Source organism: Cynocephalus volans, chromosome 6, assembly GCF_027409185.1.
Source record: "Cynocephalus volans isolate mCynVol1 chromosome 6, mCynVol1.pri, whole genome shotgun sequence".
NCBI classification, from domain to species: domain Eukaryota; kingdom Metazoa; phylum Chordata; class Mammalia; order Dermoptera; family Cynocephalidae; genus Cynocephalus; species Cynocephalus volans.
The window spans coordinates 125,898,879-125,917,367 of record NC_084465.1 but is presented as its reverse complement, the minus strand read 5'-3'; the positions used below and the strand labels follow the sequence as shown (position 1 = coordinate 125,917,367).

The 18,489-nt window shown below is 39.8% G+C and overlaps 1 protein-coding gene across 1 annotated transcript in view; it reads left to right on the top strand.

Moving 5' to 3' along the window:
• The first annotated feature begins 15,487 nt into the window (after nucleotides 1-15,487).
• Nucleotides 15,488-18,489, top strand: part of ASB13 (ankyrin repeat and SOCS box containing 13) — a 28,982-nt gene continuing 25,980 nt past the window's right edge. Inside the window, exon 1 of the mRNA XM_063099984.1 lies at nucleotides 15,488-15,615. Coding sequence (XP_062956054.1) covers nucleotides 15,573-15,615 — 43 coding nt within the window. The 5' untranslated portion in view covers nucleotides 15,488-15,572. The remainder of the gene's footprint in view (nucleotides 15,616-18,489) is intronic.

Genomic DNA, 18,489 nt, shown 5'->3' with positions numbered 1-18,489 from the left:
CAAAGTTACAGTAATCAAGAAAGTAAGGTACTGGTATAGGATAGATATATAGACCAATGGAATAGAATTAAGATTCCAAAAATGTAAGATTCTTTTCATTTATGATCAAATGATCTTTGACAAGGATGCCAAAATAATTACTTGGGAGAAAAAAATAATATTTTCAATCAACGGTACTGGGATAATTAGATAATCACAATATAAAGAATGAATTCAGACCTGTACCTCACACTATATACAGAAATTAATGCAAAATGGATTATAGATCTAAATGTAAATGCTAATACTATAAAACTCTTAGGAAAAAACTATAGGAGTAAATCTTCATGACATTAGGTTAGGCAATGGTTTCTTAGATATGACAATAAAATTATAAGGACAAAAGAAAAAATGCGCAAACTGGACTTCATCAGAATTAAAAACTTTTGCAGGGCTGGCCTGTGGCTCACTTGAGAGAGTGTGGTGCTGAGAACACCAAGGCCAAGGGTTCGGATCCCTATATAGGGATGGCTGGTTAGCTCACTTGGGAGAGCGTGGTGCTGACAACACCAAGTCAAGGGTTAAGATCCTCTTACTGGTCATCTTTAAAGAAAAAAAATAATTAAAAACTTTTGCACTTTACACCATCAAGAAAGTGAAATAGGGGCTGGCTGTTTAGCTCAGTTAGTTAGAGAGTGGTGTTATAATATCAAGGTCAAGCATTTGGATCCTTGTACTGGCCAACAGACAGACAGAGAGAGAGAGAGAGAGAGAGAGAGAGAGAGAGAGAGAGAGAGAGAGAGAAACTGTAATACACAGACTGGGAGAAAATATTTGCAAATCACATTCTGATAAAAACTTGCATCCAGAATATATAAAGAACTCTCCAACCAACAATAAAATGACAACCCAATTTAAAAATGGGCAAAGAAGATATATAAGTGGCCAATGAACACGTGAAGAGATGCTCAAATCATTAGTTATGAGAAAATGCAAATCAAATCCACAATGAGACACGACCTCACACCCACTGGGATGACTAAAGTAAAAAAGATAATAAAAAGAGTTGGTGAGGATGTGAAGAAGAAATTGAAACTGTCATATTTTCCTGGTGGTTCTGTAAAATGGTGCATCCACTTTGGAAAACAATTTGACAGTTCTTCAAAATGTTACCCATAGAGTTACCATATGACCCAGCAATTCTACTCCTAGATGTCTATCAAAGGGAAATAAAAATATATGTTCTTGCATATACTTGTACACAAATGTTAATAACAGCATTATTAATAATAGCTGAGAAGTGGAAATAGCTCAAATGTCCATCAACTGAACAATAGATAAACAAAAGGCAATATATCCATACAATGGAATATTATTTGGCAATAAAAAGGAATAAAGTACAACTGATACATTTTACAACATGGATATATCTCAAAAACATTATGCTAAGTGAAAGAAACCAGTCACAATATTGTGTAACTCCATTTATGTGAAATGTTCAGAGCAAGCAAATATATGCAGACAGAAAGTAGACTGATAGTTTAGTTTAGGGTGGGAGTGGGGAGTGACTGCTAATGAGCAGAAAGTTTTTGTTGGGGTGATGAAAATGTTCCAAAATTAGATTATGGTGATGGTTTCACAACTCTGTGCATATACTGAAAACCACTGAACTATATATACTTTAGAAGGATAGATTTTATGGTGTATAAATTATATCACTAGAGTTGTTATAAAACACGTGTTTAATAAAAATAATAACAATGTATCATAGGGCTTAAAACAGATGTAGGAAGAAATATTTGGTAATAGTACCAAGGATAAGCATGGAGAAAATGGAGGTATATTGTTGTAAGGTTGTTAAATTATATATGAGTGGTATAATATTATTTGAAAGAAGAATCTCGTAAGTTCGATATACATTATGTAATCCCCAGATCAACCTTTAAAAAATAAAAAAAGAGGTATAAAAAATAAACAATAAAGTAGGCAAATGGAATGCTTAAAAAAAGTCCTTAATTCTAAAAAAGGCAGAAAAAGAAGGGGAAAAAAGAACAAAGGACAAATGGGACAAATAGAAAAAAACAGCAAACCCAACTATATCACTAAATACATTAAATATAAATACACTAAACTCATTAATTAAAAAGTGTAGTTTGTCAGACCCAAGTATATGCTAAGTGGAAGGGATATACTTTAAACATAAAAACATAGGTTGAAAGTAAAAGGATGGAAAAATATATACTTAAAAACACTAATTATGAGCAAGCTGGAGTGGCTATATTCATATCAGACAATGCAGAATGTCCAGCAAAAAATATTACCAGAGATAAAGAGGAACATTAAATAATGATCAAATGGTCAATTCATCAAGAAGATACAGCCTTAACTGTATATGCATTTAATAAGAGAGCTTCAATAAACATAAGGAAAGACCCTGGTGCTGAAAACACCAAGGTCCAGGGTTTGATCCCTCTACTGGCCAGCTGCCAAAACAAACAAACAAACAAACAAACAAATAACCCATAAGGCAAAATCTAGTAGAACTGAAAAAGAAAAAGACAAATACACATTCATAGTTGGAAATTGACCCAACTTTCTCAGGAATTGACAGAAGTAGATGGAAAATCAGCAAGGATATAGAAGACTTGAATAACATGGTCAAACAATTTAAGCTAATTGAAATTTACAGAAACTTCACCCAACAACTACCCGATATGCATCCTATTAATGTGTATATGGAACATTTGGTAAGACAGACCAACCATATGCTGCACCATAATATAAGTCTTAATAAATTTAAAAGGATTGAAATAATATAGAGTACATTGTGTATATATTCTGCATTAAATTAGAAATCAATGACAAAATGATATCTGGAATATTTCCAAATATTGGAAAATTAAACCACACATCTATAAATAAGCCATGGGCCAAAGAAGAGATCATAAAATACATTAGAAAATACTTTGTACTGAATTAAGATGAGTCATAACTTATCGAATTTGTGGGATACAACTAAGGCAGTGATTAGAGGGAAATTTATACCTGTATCCATTTTATTAGTCTCTCACCTCATTGACATGGCTAACAGAAGGTGCTGGTTCCCTTCACCATGGAGCCAAACAGACTCCTGGCCCAGGACTTTGAGAAGCTGAAGATAGAGATCCAGGGATGGATCTTCATGGAGCCAGTTGCTGCTTATATTGGAAGAGAAAAAAATGTTTAAAATGAAATATATTTAGCATCAAAAATTCAAGGGAGCCTATTCAGCATCGTGTTTCTTAGTTGTTGGAGGGGTCAGATGCAGTCAGTTTCCCTTCACTTTGGGGGGGAGATATCTTGATATGCCCCAGATCACTAGAAATTTCCCTGAGATGACAAGAATCTGAAATTTTGTGGCATTTATTTCCCACCCTCTGTTATGCGTTTGTCTTACCAAGATATCTAGAGTAGATGTTAATTCCCACTCATCAGATCTAGTCAGCTCAATATCATCAAAATAATGGACTAGAGTGATGCCCTGTTGCATAAGGCAGTCAAGATTCCTGCAGACTAGATTGTGACATAAGGTTGGAATGTTGATAAAGTTCTGAGGTGAGACAGTAAAAGTGAATTGCTGCCATTGCCAGCTGAAAGCACGCTGTTCCTCATGGTTGTCACTAACAGGTGTAGACAGAGAAAGCATTCATCAGGCCAATAGCTGCCTACCAGTGATGAAACCATTTCAGAAATAGCCACTGCAATTGAAGTCATCCCTGCTCAAATTCACGAGAGATCCAATATCATTCTCCAGTGTCCATCTGTCTTCTGCACAGGCCAAATATGTGAGATGAATGAGGATGTGGAGGGAATCACCACCCTGCATCGTTCATGTTCTTGATGTGGCACTGCAGTCCCTCCAGAAATATGAGGTTACTTTTTATTGATTTAGCAGACATAGGTAGTTTTAGTGGCCTCCACTCCATGATTTAGGGAATGAATGTAGGGACTCTGCCAGTTGCTAGTGTATCTATTTTAATTATGCATTCTGGAACTGGGAAAATAACTACAGGATTCAGAGACCCACAGGGCCCATCCGAGATGGACCTGAGCCAGAACTCATGGGTCATTTTCTCCATCAGTCCCTATTCTGACTGGTAGACATAATGGCATTTTAGCTCTCCAGGACTTAGTATCAATTCAGAGCTGGTGACCAGTAATCCTTGAATAGTCTGATTATTCCTCCTTTTCAGTGAATAGTCAGTACACAATCTAGTAGATATCCATAAGATTCTATGGGAAGGTTAGGAGGAAGATTTACAGTATGAACTCTGTGTATCAGAGTCCTTCCTCAAGTGGAACTGGTTTTTCCTTCATTTGAGGAGCTCTGGGGTTGTGAACTGGCACAAACTTCGGAATTGGCTGAGAAGCTAAAAGTCCCTCTTGTAGTGATTCAAGACAGTATCACTGTTCACCAGACCTAGAACTTTTCTGCTTATACAAATCAAGTAAGACTTTAGTAGGCTACCCATGTATTTCAGCTCTAGAGACACCATCAACTAGTCAATGCCAAAGCTCTCTAAGGACAGACCATTATGATTGCTGCATTAGAACTGCTGCCCATGATGGTAACTAGTCCCATGTTGTCTCTGGCAATTAAGTGCCACCACTTGGTTCCTGTCACCATGGGACCTTTCATTCCAGTGAATTCAGGGAGCCCAGCTTAATTCAGTGAATTCAGGGCAGCACTCCCCACTGTTATTACTGACCTGGAGATAATAGACATCATAAAGCTCTTCAAGGATTATGGGGCTCCCCCATGAATGCAGTAGTCCATTTCTATTCCTTCTAACAAAATACCCGGAACTGGGTAATTTGTAAGAGAACAAAATTTATTGCTTATACTTTTGGAGGCTGGGAAGTCCAAAGTCCAGGGAACACATCTGGTGAGGTGACTCTACAGCAATGCAGGATGTCACATGGCGAGAATGGCAGAACAGAAAGAGACAGACTCTAACATGCTTTCCTTTTTGTAATCTTATTTAAAAATTTTTAAAATTAATTTTTATTTATTTATTTTCATGCTGTCCTTTTAAAGCCCTTAGAACCATGACTATGAACTAGGCATGGTCCTTATAATCTAGTCACCTCTTCAAGGCTCCACATTTCAGTTACCATAATAGGATTTCCCACCCTCAACAGTTACAGTGGGAATTAAGCTTCAATGAGATTGGGGGAACATAATTCAATCCACTGCAGTGAAGAAGTGTTGTTCTTTGGATCCTTCTGAGAGCCTGATATAGTTTGGATATGTGTGTCCACACAATCTTCATCCCCCAAAAGCTCATGTTGAAATCTGATCCCTAATGTGGCAGCATTGGGAGCTGTTTGGGTCATGAGGGGGCAGATCCCTCATGAACAGATTAATGACCTCCCTGGGGAGGGGTAGTGAGTGAGTTCTCAATCTCTTAGTTCCTGCAACACCTGGTTGTTTGAAGGACCCTGGTTCCCCCTCTCTTTCTCTTGCTTCCTCTCGCCATGTGATCTGCTTGTACCCGCTGGCTGCCTGCCATTTTCTGCCTGAGGCCTGCGCCAGATGCAGCTGTCCCAGAATTGTAAGCCAAATAAGCCTTTTTTCTTCATAAATTACCCAGTTTCAGGTATTCTGTTATAACAACACAAAACTAGACTAATACAGAGCCAAAGTTGGGGGATAGGTGGGCAAGTTTTACACGATAAATCCACTGTAGCATTCCAGTCTCCCTAAGCCTTCAGGATACCTTTCTCCAAAGTATACCAAGGAAGTTCTGGCATTTCAAGTGTAGAAGCATGCCTAGCCTTTTGAATGCATACTTTGAATGTAGAATTGCTGTGTAATAACCTAATGAAAAACTTTGGCCTGATCCAACATTATTTTCCTTCCACCCTGATTCAATACTCCTTTGATCCATCCCCATATACATTCTCCAGATTTCTCTCTATCTAAATTGGCAAAAATCTTGTAATTCTTTTGGTGTGAGTTGTACCTTTTTATGCCTCAAACATCCTTGTATCTTACCTTCCATGGTCTAGCAGGTCAAGTCTGGTTATAGGTCTAGAAGCAGTGAGAGGTGATGGGAGCAGGTCCTGAGGAGGATCAGCAGTCCTTTTGCAAAGCAACTACCTTGGGTAGGTCCATTGTAGGTTCTTCAGGCAAGATTAACCATTCTCAGTAAGTAGAGGACAAATTCCTTCTACTGGCAACGAAGGCTCAACAAAATTTAGGAGTTTAAGGTCTCCAGCTTCACTGGAATTTGCTCATCTGCGTCCATCCCATTTTTCAGCAATGCACTCCTTTCCAATTAACACCCTAACTTTACCATAAGAGGCTCTGCAAGGTTGAGAATACAATGTGTATTAGATCAGTTGCCTGCGAGATTATACTTTGGGTTTAGTTTTCAGAAATCTTGGCTCTATCACTAGTCATCAGAGAAATGCAAATCAAAACCACATTGAGATATCGTCTTACCCCAGTTAGACTGGCCATTAGTGAAACTGAGAAAAACAAATGCTGGTGAGGATATAGGGAAAGGGGAACTCTTCTACACTGTTGGTGGAACTGTAGATTAGCACAGCAATTACAAACAACAGTATGGAGGTTTCTCAAACAACTACAGATAGAGCTACCATATGATCCAGCAATCCCACTGCTGGGTGTACATCCAAAGGAACGGAATTCATCATGTCAAAGGGATACCTGCACTCCCATGCTCACTGCAGCTCTATTTACAATAGCCAAAATATGGAACCAACCTAAGTGTCCATTGGCGGATGGCTAGATAAAAAAAATATGGTATATATACACAATGGAATACTACTCAGCCATAAAAAAGAATGAAATTCTGCCATTTGCAGCAACATGGATGAGTCTGGAGAAAATTATGTTAAGTGAAATAAGCCAGACAAAGGAACAGAAATACCACATGTTCTCACTCCTAACTGGCTGCTATGAAGGAAGGGAGGTAGGTAGGGAGGGAGGGGTGAGGGAGGGAAGGAGTTGGGGGAGAGAGGGAAGGAGGGAAGAAGAAAGGAATAAAGGAAAGAAAGAAAGACCACAACAGTATGTTGAACTTTCAGAAGGACAGAACAAACTTAAGGATACTAGAGATGGGAGGGAGGAAAGGAGGGGGCTTGGGAAATGATAGGTTGGGCAAAGGGCACAAAGAAATATCACAATTCGTAAAAATGAATATGATAATAAAAAAAGAAATCTTGGCTCTGTGACTACGGGAGATAAGGGTTTCTTTCATAATAATCATATAAGATCTCTGGCCCTTTGCCTGGGCTTTGAGCTGGATAAAGCCGTAAGCTTATCATTTTCTTTCCCTTAAACTCTCCTGTGCACTTAGAAGTAACCAATCCTTTCATTATAACCTTTACTTTCATTAAAATGTTCTATGGCAGCAACTACTTGGTCACCTGATCCTTGTCTTCTTTTAGGTGTCTACTTCTACAGGTGACAATTTTAGTAATTTCTTTGCCGCTGCATGCTACAGACTACCAGTATTTCCCTTGTTACTGACAACAGGGTGTTAACACCTTAAATCTAATCGGATCAGGACTTCTTGAGCCAGCCAAGACGGAGTCAGCCATTATAGTTGATGTTTCCTGCTGCTACACCTAAAAACAGGACAAACTACCAAGAGCAAACTCCTGAGGACTCTGAAAAGCTAACAATAGCAGGAAGACTGGAGAAAGGAACCAAAACTTGGAGATCCCTGTGCACTCTTCAATACTCATATTTAGAAAAATTATCAAGAAATATGTATTTTCAAAGGCGTGTTCTTCTATACAGCCTTGGGAAGACAGGGAACAGCAGTGTTTGTCAAATTTTTTTATGGTAAGAATCACCTATAGTAAAATTTTTTATAAAAGTACAGGGCTACCTCCTAGGTCTCTCCTTGGAGTTCAGAATATCTGGGGAATGTACATTTTTAGCGAGAACCTTAGGTGATTCTCTTAATTCAGCAAGTTTAGAAAAATTGGTTTACCCAAGCAAATAGAATTGAACTCTCTACAAGTTCAGTCCTCATTCAAGCTGACTATCCCTTTTCAAGGTAAAAGGAGAGTATTTTTTTTTTTTTTTTATGACCGAGATGATTCTCATAATGTGGTATGAAGACTGTATTAGAAAAACCAGGGGTGCTGATAATCATTTGTTTTTGGCAGACAGGGCCTAGAAGTCTGCATTTTAAGAATTTCCCCCCCCAGGTGATCCTTATACTCTAGGTTTTGTTAGAGAGACAGGAAACCAAGATCTAATCGATGAAGAAAACCGTAAAAATGACAGATTATAAAGGACAAGAGTTATGATATAGTTAAGGACCGCAAGTTAGAAACATGGAATTTCAGAAAAGGTTTCCACTACCGACATGGAAAAAGAAAAATGTGGCTGATGGATGGTGAAGAAGAGAGATGCAAGCTTCCAAATAGTTCAGAAAGAGGCTTCAGGGTTACAAACGTCTCTTAGCGTTGGCCTCTTTGTCTACAGAAAGAGGCCCCTGGATTATGGAGAGCGATTTTGAAAGCTTTGCAGATTGCAAAGGCATTTCAGTCTTGCATTTGATGTCTGCGTGGAACATATGGTAAGGTATTGCCATTTTACAGAGGGAAAATAAAAAAGATAAAATTCTGATCTCTTAAAAATGTAAACCAGACCCTTTTGCTTAAAACCCTCCAGTGCCTTCCACTGCACTTGAAATGAAATTCAACCTTTTACCAAGTTCTTACCTTTGCCTTGGAGAGATGTTCCCATCTGCTGTGACCACTGGGGACTTCTCTATTTTATATCTTACTCTTGAGAATAGCGCCCGGCTCTGAGATGATCCTTTAAAAAAAATGTGTTGAATAAATGAGTAATTAGATACTGGCTTTCAGGAATGTTTTCTCCCTTTCTGCTGGCAGGAAGTCCGTTGAGATGCTGGCTTGGAACCTGAAAAGACTCGGATGAGAAGAAGGCTTGGAGCTAAGGTGTGGAGGAGCAGCAGTCTGGGAGAAGCCGCTTTCTGGAAGCTCTACCCTGGCAGCCCTGGGCAGCCTGTCTGACTGCCAGGGTGGGGGTGAAATACACTGTCTTGTGGAGCATCTGTGCTTTGGGGTGCCTTTGTACCCTAAATATATTTGGTCATTGGCTCCCCACCCCAGAATGTCAGAATGGCTGGCGATTTTGTGCTTCTTGTAACCTAGATTCCAAGAACAGGGCCCGGCACAGAGCATGGGCTCCAAAACTATTTATTAAATAAATCAATGAATAGTCAAAAATATGTAGATCCATTGTTACATATGTAATCGTGGTTCAGATGAAATGTGTTCAAATAAAATGACAGACACCCATCAGGAGAAATAAAAGAAGACACGAAAAAGCAATTTTTAACCTAACACATTCCTGATTGTTAGGTTAAATTTAAAAGGATGACCTCATTCCCGAAGCAAGAGTCTTTTTAAGATGTATGTGCCTGCCACGTAGACCTTCATTCCTCTATAAAAGCTTTTGTAAGTATTTTATTCTGCTTTTGTTGCTATTTCTTATGCAGAAAGGGAGGGGAAATTACCCCTTCGATCCCTGTCGTAGGAAATTGGATCTGAAATCAGCTGGGAGCGCTGACATCTCAAGATAATTTGGTGTAAGCCTTAGTCATAAAGGTATTACTTTTCTGGGGTGGCATTGTAATCTTAATATTAACCCTGGACAAGAGTATTAACATTTTAAAAAGGAAAACATAGACTTACTCTGCCAGTTATAACATTAAAAAATTTGTCATACCGTTTTTAAAATTATAAAAGTAGTACATGTTTTTATCGTTAACATGAAAAGCAGAGAAAAGTAGAACAAATAATATCACCCCCTCAAAAAAATAATCCCATCTAAATTACTGTTAATGGGCTGGTTTATTTACTTTGAGATTATTTTCTATGACTAGATATTATTTAAAAATATAGATGTAATCATATTATTTTTATATTTTTGACTTCTGAGTTTTAACTTAAACTTATGATTTTTATGTTGTTTTATACTCCCCCTTAACATTGTTTTTAAAGATCTCATCATGGCATTTTGAGTGAAACATCTATAATTTAACCCTGTGCCTGTCACTTTGTGTTTAAATTGTGCTATATCTTTTCATTATTGTTAATAATCCTGTAGTGAACATCTTCTTATATTTATTCCATATTTACTATTTTTTAAAAATAGATACTAAGATAACCAAAGTGGGTGAACATTTTAAACACTCTCTTGATATATAATGCTATGTTAATTTTTAAGAGTTTCCTAATTTACACAGTTGCCAAGAGAATTGTAAATTCTAATAGGCTTCCCTGAATTCTCACTTAAATATTCTCATTTAATATTTTAAAAAATGAATTAGTATTAGTTAAACTAATTATCCTCTATTAGGATAAACGTCCTAATTCCTGTTTTATTTTGCATGACCCTGATTAATATTGAGGCTGAATGGTTTCCCATATATTATAGTCAAGTAATTTTGTTAGCTCTTTAGTGAACCTGCTTAGTAAAAGAAGTGAGGGCTCTGGATCTAGATCAAGGTTGGCTGTAATTATGGCTCTGACACCTACTAGGTGTGGCCTTGGGAAAGTCAAACTTTCCTACATTTAGTTCCCTTCCTTATAAAAGCAGATAATAATTCTTCCAGGTAGGGTTTTATGAGAATTAACAGTAGCAAATGGCACACAGCATATAGTACATAGTAAATATTCAATATGTGTATTAAGTCAGGGTTCTTCAGAAAGACAGACCCATGTGTGTGTGTGTGTAAATATACACACACACACATATTTATAGATATATAATATATATATCCTATTGATATATAATATATATATCCTATTGGGTGGGATTTGGCTCATGCAGTTATGGAGGGGAATTGGCTCGTGCAGTTATGGAGGCTGAGAAGTCCCATTACAGGCCGCCTGCAAGCTGGAGACCACAGGATGCTGGTAGCATGGCTCAGTCCAAGTCTAGAGGCTTCAGAACCAGAAAAGTCGATAGTGTAATTCTTAGTCTGAGGCCGAAGGCCTAAGAACCTGGAGGGACTGCTGGTGTAAGTCCTGGAGTGTGAAAGCCAGAGAGCCTAGAGTTCTGGTATCCAAGGACAGGAGAAGAGTATATCTCAGCTCTAGGAGAGAGAGTTAAATTGCCTTTTTGCTCTATCCAGGCCCCCAGCTGATTGGATGGTGCCCACCCATGTTGAAGTCCAATCTTCCCTGCTCGTCCACTGACTCACAGCCAATTTCCCCTGGAAACACCCTCACAGTCACACCCAGAAATAATCCTTCACCAGTTCTTCAGGTAATCTTTAATCCAGTTAAATGGACAGCTAAAATTAACCATTACAATGCATGTTTTATCAGGAGCTACCACATGGCACAATCTGTTTTTGCCTTTGCCATTTGTGGGTGTTACGTGTTTTCTTTATTGTTTGCTTTCTACAGTTAATGATATATTAATATATTAGCCATTTATTTATTATATTTTCTGGAATTATTTTCCAAGTTTGTTTTTTTACTTCCAATTTTGCTTGTAATCCAATTTGACAGTCTTTCTTTCAATAGTTAATTTAGCCTGTTTCTAAGTATTGAAATGACAAATATGTTTGGCCTAGATTTATGACAATATTTCTTGTTATGGTTTCTACTTTTATAGCATTTAAAAACATCTTTCATTTAACGTTCTTTGTGTGTTTCTTCTGAGAATTAGGTAATAAAATGTTTATGTTTAATTGTGAAGTGTTTTAAACATATAAAAATACAGATAACGATACAACAGATATATGAATTTACCAGGAAGATTAAACAGATGTTACTATTTTGCTATATTTAAGATACCTCTTTTTTTTTTTTTTAGAACTAAAAACGCTATAGACGTAGTTAAAGTACCCTCCCTCCCCAGGGGAAACCATTCTCTTGAAATGGAGACATGTTCATCCTATGCACATTCCTGTCCTTTTGGTACATATACGAAAGAATCCATACCTGTTTTTGTATTTTTACACAAATGCCATCATATTTCAAGTATTCTCTTGCCCTTTCCCTTTTCATTCACAATTTAATGGGTTTGTTTTTTTGGTGGCTGGCCATGTGGGGATCTGAACTCTTGACCTTGGTTTCACAAGATCGTGCTCTAGCTAAATTTACTCACAGTTTAAAAACCATTTTTGATATTTATTCAGGTTGATACATGTAAATATAGCTCACACCACTAATGAGACAACACAATTGGCTTACCCTTAGACGGCTTCTACTTTTTCTCCTATTACAGCAGACAGTCCTGCAGTGAAGATCCATGCACATGTCCCTCAGTGCCTGCGTGGGAGAGAGGTGGACGTGCCGGATCACACACACCTGTAATTTGTCATCTGGCCAGGACATTTTCAAGATGAAAGGCAGCGTTACTAATAATTATACTGGGATGAGAGGCTTAAACCATGATTGTGGCAGGAAAGCCTTAGGTATGTGCATCTTCAGGTTTACTCGGCTTTGTCAAAGTGATTATACCAATTTGCCCTTCCAATAGTTGTAGTTAGGGGTTCTTATTTCTTTATATCCTCACCGAGCCTCTTATTTCCTTATATACTCACCGAGCCCCGTCATTGTCAAACTTTAACACTTTTGCCAAGCCAATGAGTGTAAAATGGCATCTCACTGGCGTATCAAATGTTCATTAACCATTTAATTTTTTTCTCTGTGAATTACCCATTCATATCCTTTGCTTAATTATTTTTCATTTATCTTTTTCTCACTGATTTGTAGAACTTTATTAGGTTGTACGGGAGAGTAATTTTTTGTGGGCTACGTGAGTTGTAGCTGTCTTCTTTCTACCTGTGCCTTATCCTCTCCCCGTGTTTATGGGTCTTTTGTCCTACAAAAGCTTTTTATTGTAATGTAGCCAAATAGATCAATATTTTCCTTTATGCTTTGTGCTTTTTGTGTCTTGTGTAAGAAATCCTTCCCTATCACGATGTCATAGCAATTTTCTCTTATAGTATAGTCACATTTTTGCTTTTCACATTTAGCTGTTTAAGCCATCTTGGATTAATTTTTGTGTGTGATGTGAAGTAGGAAGCAAATTTGATCTTTTTTCATATAGACAGATGTTTGACTCAGTACAATTAATTGAATGAGTTTCCCTTTCCCATTGAATTGTAATACTTTTTTTTTTTTTCCCCAATACAAGCCACCCTTATGTAAGTGAATCTATTTCTGGGAGGCTCTCTTTTGTGTTCTGTGTTATCATACTGTTGTAATTACTGCTTCATAGTAAGTATTGTTATCTGGTAGACAATCTAACTTTTTAAGACATCTCAACTCATGATGCGTGGAGAGTCCCTAAATATACCACTTTCAAAATAGTTGCCTTATCAGATTTACAACTCTAACAAAACAGTTGTAATCTTATAAAATTATGTTTATTAAAAAAACCCATGTAGTGGTTAGTTTAAAAATTAGCTACCTTAGATTAGGTAATCACTAAATATTTGCTAAATGAATAATAACACTTTACTAATATCACAGAAGTTCTTACAATAGATTCAAAAGATAATTGGAACCTAACATGCAGTAAAAGGAGATTAACACAAAAACAGATGATTGTATTACTAGTTAATGAATATTTTGGGAACAATTCTGTTTTAGTTTAGAAAAGAATTAACTTAGATCCTATATTTTCATCATATACATTGCAACAAATTCCAGATAGGTCAGAGACTTAACAACAGAACAGAATAATATCCATATTCTGGCTCTAGGTGGGGAAATACATTTTCAATACTGAAAAAAAGAAAATACTTTTAGAGAATATATTTCTGAACACATAAAAATTTAAAAAAGCTTTCCTGCAATAAAATATTGAAATCAAGCAACAGAATGGAGAAAAAATTACAACATAAGGAAATGATAAGCAAACACTTGCTTTCTAATGTATTTAGCAAATACCTGCATAACGCATATACACATATGAATATACGTATGTTCTATATTTATATTCTTTTTTTTTTTTTTTTTTTTGTCTTTTTCGTGACCGGCACTCAGCCAGTGAGCGCACCGGCCATTCCTATATAGGATCCGAACCCGCAGCGGGAGCGTCGCCGCGCTCCCAGCGCTGCACTCTCCCGAGTGCGCCACGGGCTCGGCCCTATATTTATACTCTATATGGTCTATACTCAGATCTAGATGATACTTTCTGAAGGAAGAAATATTAAAGAAATACAAACATACAAGCACACAGCATTGTCACTGGGAAACACATAACATCCTATGACAAATATATTAATACAAAAATCTATTACATTTAGTAAAAAATGCAGAAAACTTGCAAGAAAAATTCAAGAGCTTAATTCCTGGAGACAAGTAGCAAAAAGGGTGCAAACACACACTGCTAATAGGCTTGTAATTTCATCCCCAGGCCTGGTGCTCTGAATTTCCAGGAGCTTTGGATTCCAGCAGATGCTTCAATGCCTCCTAAATACAGAGCATCAGAGAGGCCTTGCATGAAGCCAGACATCATATTGCTGTCTGCTAGTCCTTACCTATTTCCAGACCAGATGAGTCCTGATATTTTTACTTTCCAGTTCAAACTAACTTGCACATTTAGGCTCAGTACAGATCAGGGTGACTGAGGAATTTTGAGACGAGGATGCAACAAACTTTTTGGCAAACCTTCTGAAATCTGGAAGCTGCTTTGCAAAAAAACAAAGCTCGCTTACTCGTTGACTTGGAATCATTTGGGAAACGGGTTCTTCATTTCTGCCAGGCTGTGCCTCCGCTTCCATCTGCTAAGCCTCTTAGGGGAACATTGGATTAAAAACCGTCTGTAAAGGAAAGGTGTTAAAAAAAAAAAAGTGAGTGATTTGAAATTTATGATATATCTCAAAAGACAAAGAAACAGGGATTATGAACACCGGCTCCAATACGGAGCATTTCTTTCTTTTTTTTTTTTTTTTAAAGATGACCGGTAAGGGGATCTTAACCCTTGACTTGGTGTTGTCAGCACCACGCTCAGCCAGTGAGCAAACCGGCCATCCGTATATGGGATCCGAACCCAGGGCCTTGGTGTTATCAGCACCGCACTCTCCCGAGTGAGCCACGGGCCGGCCCCAGCATTTCTTGAAAGTTAAAGCGTGGAGGAACCCTGGGCGCTTTCTGGAGCAACATTAATACAAAGAAAGGCTCATAGTCAGTTTTGGCAAGTGGACACGTGTTTTGCACAGGACACGTTTTGCACGCAGGCACAAGGTTGCATAGCAAACACACGGACACATGTCTTGCACAAGGACACATGGACGGACGCATGTTTTGCACACAGACACATACTTCATACATCCAAGCATGCACCCTACAGGGCGGACCCCACAAAGTGCAGCAACAGCGGAGCGGGCACGCAGGGACGGCGCCGGGCTGGCGGGTGTCCTGGAACTACAACTCCCGGCGGCGGCCACCTCTGGCCAACGCGCTGCCCCGCGCAGGCTGGCCCCGCCCCGCCGCCCGGCTCAGGTCCCGGCACCCAGAGTCGCTGGGCCAAGGGCCGGGGCCGCGGGGCGAGGGGCAGGCCGGCGAGCCGCATGGAGCCCCGGGCCGCGGACGGCTGCTTCCTAGGGGACGTGGGTACGTGCGGGGCGCCGCGGGGGCGCAGGCGAGGGGGCGGGGAAAGGGAGCTGGCGAAAGAGCCCGAGCCGGCGCTTGGGGATTGCGGAGGCGCATCTGATGGCCTTCGTCCCGGAGATGGTGACGTACCCTACGACTACCCGAGCTCGTCGTCAGGGGCGTTTGGGTGGGTGGGCCGCGGTGGGAGCAGGGTCCCGGTCGTCCCGAGCATCGCGCCCTGCAGGGCTGGCCATCCGTGTGACCCGCCAAGTGTGGGGTTTCAGAACCGCGGACCCCCCGGAGCGCCGGGCACCTTGGGGAAGATGTGGGACGCGTGCGGGGTCACTGCGCAGCTCAGGGGGGAGCCTGGGAGGTGCCCACGGGGGCGCATTCGAAGGGCAGCCCCGGCACGAGCCCGCTGCCGGAGCCGGCCGCGGCGCGGGGTCAGGAGCATCCTGCAGATACACCCAGCTTTGACAGGTGTATCTCCACTCCAGATGGAGGACCGCTCTCTAGACACCACGGCACACTCCGAAAAGGGTGATCTCAGTTCCCCACGCAATCTTCTTTACCGTTTGGGCAGCCCAAGAATAAAGTGGATTCGAGGGCAAAGGGACATTCTCCGGGGACGCAAACTTCTCCCTGCCAATGAAGTAATAAAACGGCAGATGAAAGGGCAAAGCACTTGAAAGCCCGGCCAGAAAAAAATCTCAGGTGTTATTACACTGGTAAAAACAGCGGTGCAAATAAAAGGGAAAAGTTGAAAGGGCAAATTCAACTGAAGAGGAAGTTGCAGTCATAGCAAGGCAGAGACATCCTAACTGATTTTGCAATACCACCACCTTCCACACGATCAAAGGCATTTAATAAGCGTCTGTCTTTACTTGGGATTCCATTCCAGGCCAGCCCAAGACTTTGACCCTGACAGTGTGATATGTATTTGATTGGCTCAGTTGAAGAAAAAATGAACAGCTAACCTCTGAAGCCTATTTACATATTTTAGTGTTTTTGTTCATGTAGAGGGTTCAATAGTGTGACATCACTTCTGAGGATGTTTTCTGCATAGTTTGTTAAGGAATGTATCTGTAAAAGAAAAGCACGTTTTAAACTAATGGATCTACAACTTCTGGGGTTCATGAGTATTTTTTACATTGTCATTGTTTTATTTAATATATTTCTCCAAACATATGTTCTGCTGACATTTTTTATTCCCAACCTAATGAATAAGCTGAGCGTTGGATCCAAAATAATACCGCTATCCCAGCAGAAGCAGAAGCAGACCATAGGAGCTTTCACCCATTTTAACATTCTGACTCCATTCTATAAGGGTGGTGTACTCCAACGAAAATATTTAGGTTTTCCATTTTTTGATATAACACCTCACAGAGATAACAATTACAGAGTCTTACAATATGGCCTTTTCAGTAAGTACAGAGAATTTAGGGAGAGTCATCTTCTAAAATGAATTCAATGTTTATATCTTAGCCAATATAAGACAAATCATTATTGACCTAAGGTAAGTGTCTATTTGCAAAGTTGAAAAAAAGATTCCCATATTCAGCATCCATATCCAAGAGTCTCTCTCTCTCTCTCTCTTTTTTTTTTTTTGGTGGCCAGCTGGTAGGGGTTCCGAGCCTTTGACCTTTGTGTTACAAAACTGCACCCTAACCAACTGAACTAACCAGGCAGCCTCAAATGCCAGAGCTTCTGGCTTGAAGTAATGAGCTGACAGAAGATGAAAAGAATGATTTAGGGAATTTGGGGCTCTAAGCACAGTGAGCCTCTGCTATCTTCTTAAGTTATCCTTAGCCAAAGACGCTAAACACGGTTCTTTGTCTTCTGGGGTGTTCAGAACATGAGAGACAGCTCTTGGGACCAGGATAAAGAGCCACTGAGCTGCTAGGTTACATGCTGGATGAGCTGCAAGCCTTTTGTCAGCTGCGAGATGGTTATCAGTATTGATGATTTAGAAATGAAACGGAGGGGCTGGCCCCGTGGCTCACTCAGGAGAGTGCGGTGCTGGTAGTGCCAAGGCCGCGGGTTCGGATCCTATATAGGGATGGCCGATGTGCTCACTGGCTGAGCGTGGTGCAGACGACATCGAGCCAGGGGTTAGGATCCCCTTACCGGTCAAAAAAAAAAAAAAAAAAAAAAGAAACTGAGGCCACACAGCTAGAAAGTAGCAAAGCTGAGATTAAACCCTGGTGTTTTTTTGTTGTTGCTTGGTTTACCCTAAAAGGCTCATGCCCTTCCCATTAAATAGGTTAGGCTCTAATCGATTTGTAGGGCTCCCTGGAGTGCTGGAATGGTTTTGTGACTGGGATGGATCAGTGAAGTCTGTTGTGGGTTTCTGAGGGGCCCTGGGAGCACTTTTACCATGTATTTATTGTCTCTGTATTACAACACATCGCCTTTCCCATTGTGCAAAATGTGTTTGCCTCAGGGGTCCACAATTGGAATCACAGGTTGGTTTGCATCCTCTGCTCAGTGATTGACAGACCCTGGACAAGTTCATTCTCCTGTTGAGTCTGCGGAGTTTAATTTTTTTTTTTTTTTTTTTTTAAAGATGACCGGACGGGAGACCTTAACCCTCCATTTGGTGTTGTCAGCACCACACTCTCCAAAGTGAGCCAACTGGCCATCCCTATATAGGGATCCGAACCCGTGGCCTTGGTGTTCTCAGCACCACACTCTCCCAAGTGAGCCACGGGCCGGCCCTCGGAATTTGATTTTTTAAAAACTATAATTGTATTAAAAGTTTTTTGAGAGGTTTAGAAAATCAGTGCCCTGGCTGGGAGGTAAACGTCACTAAGATCTTCTCAAATTGTGTTTCTGTTTCTGCCTTAAAAAAAGTTGCATTCTAGAAATCACCAGAAATTTCCTTTAGCGTAGAAA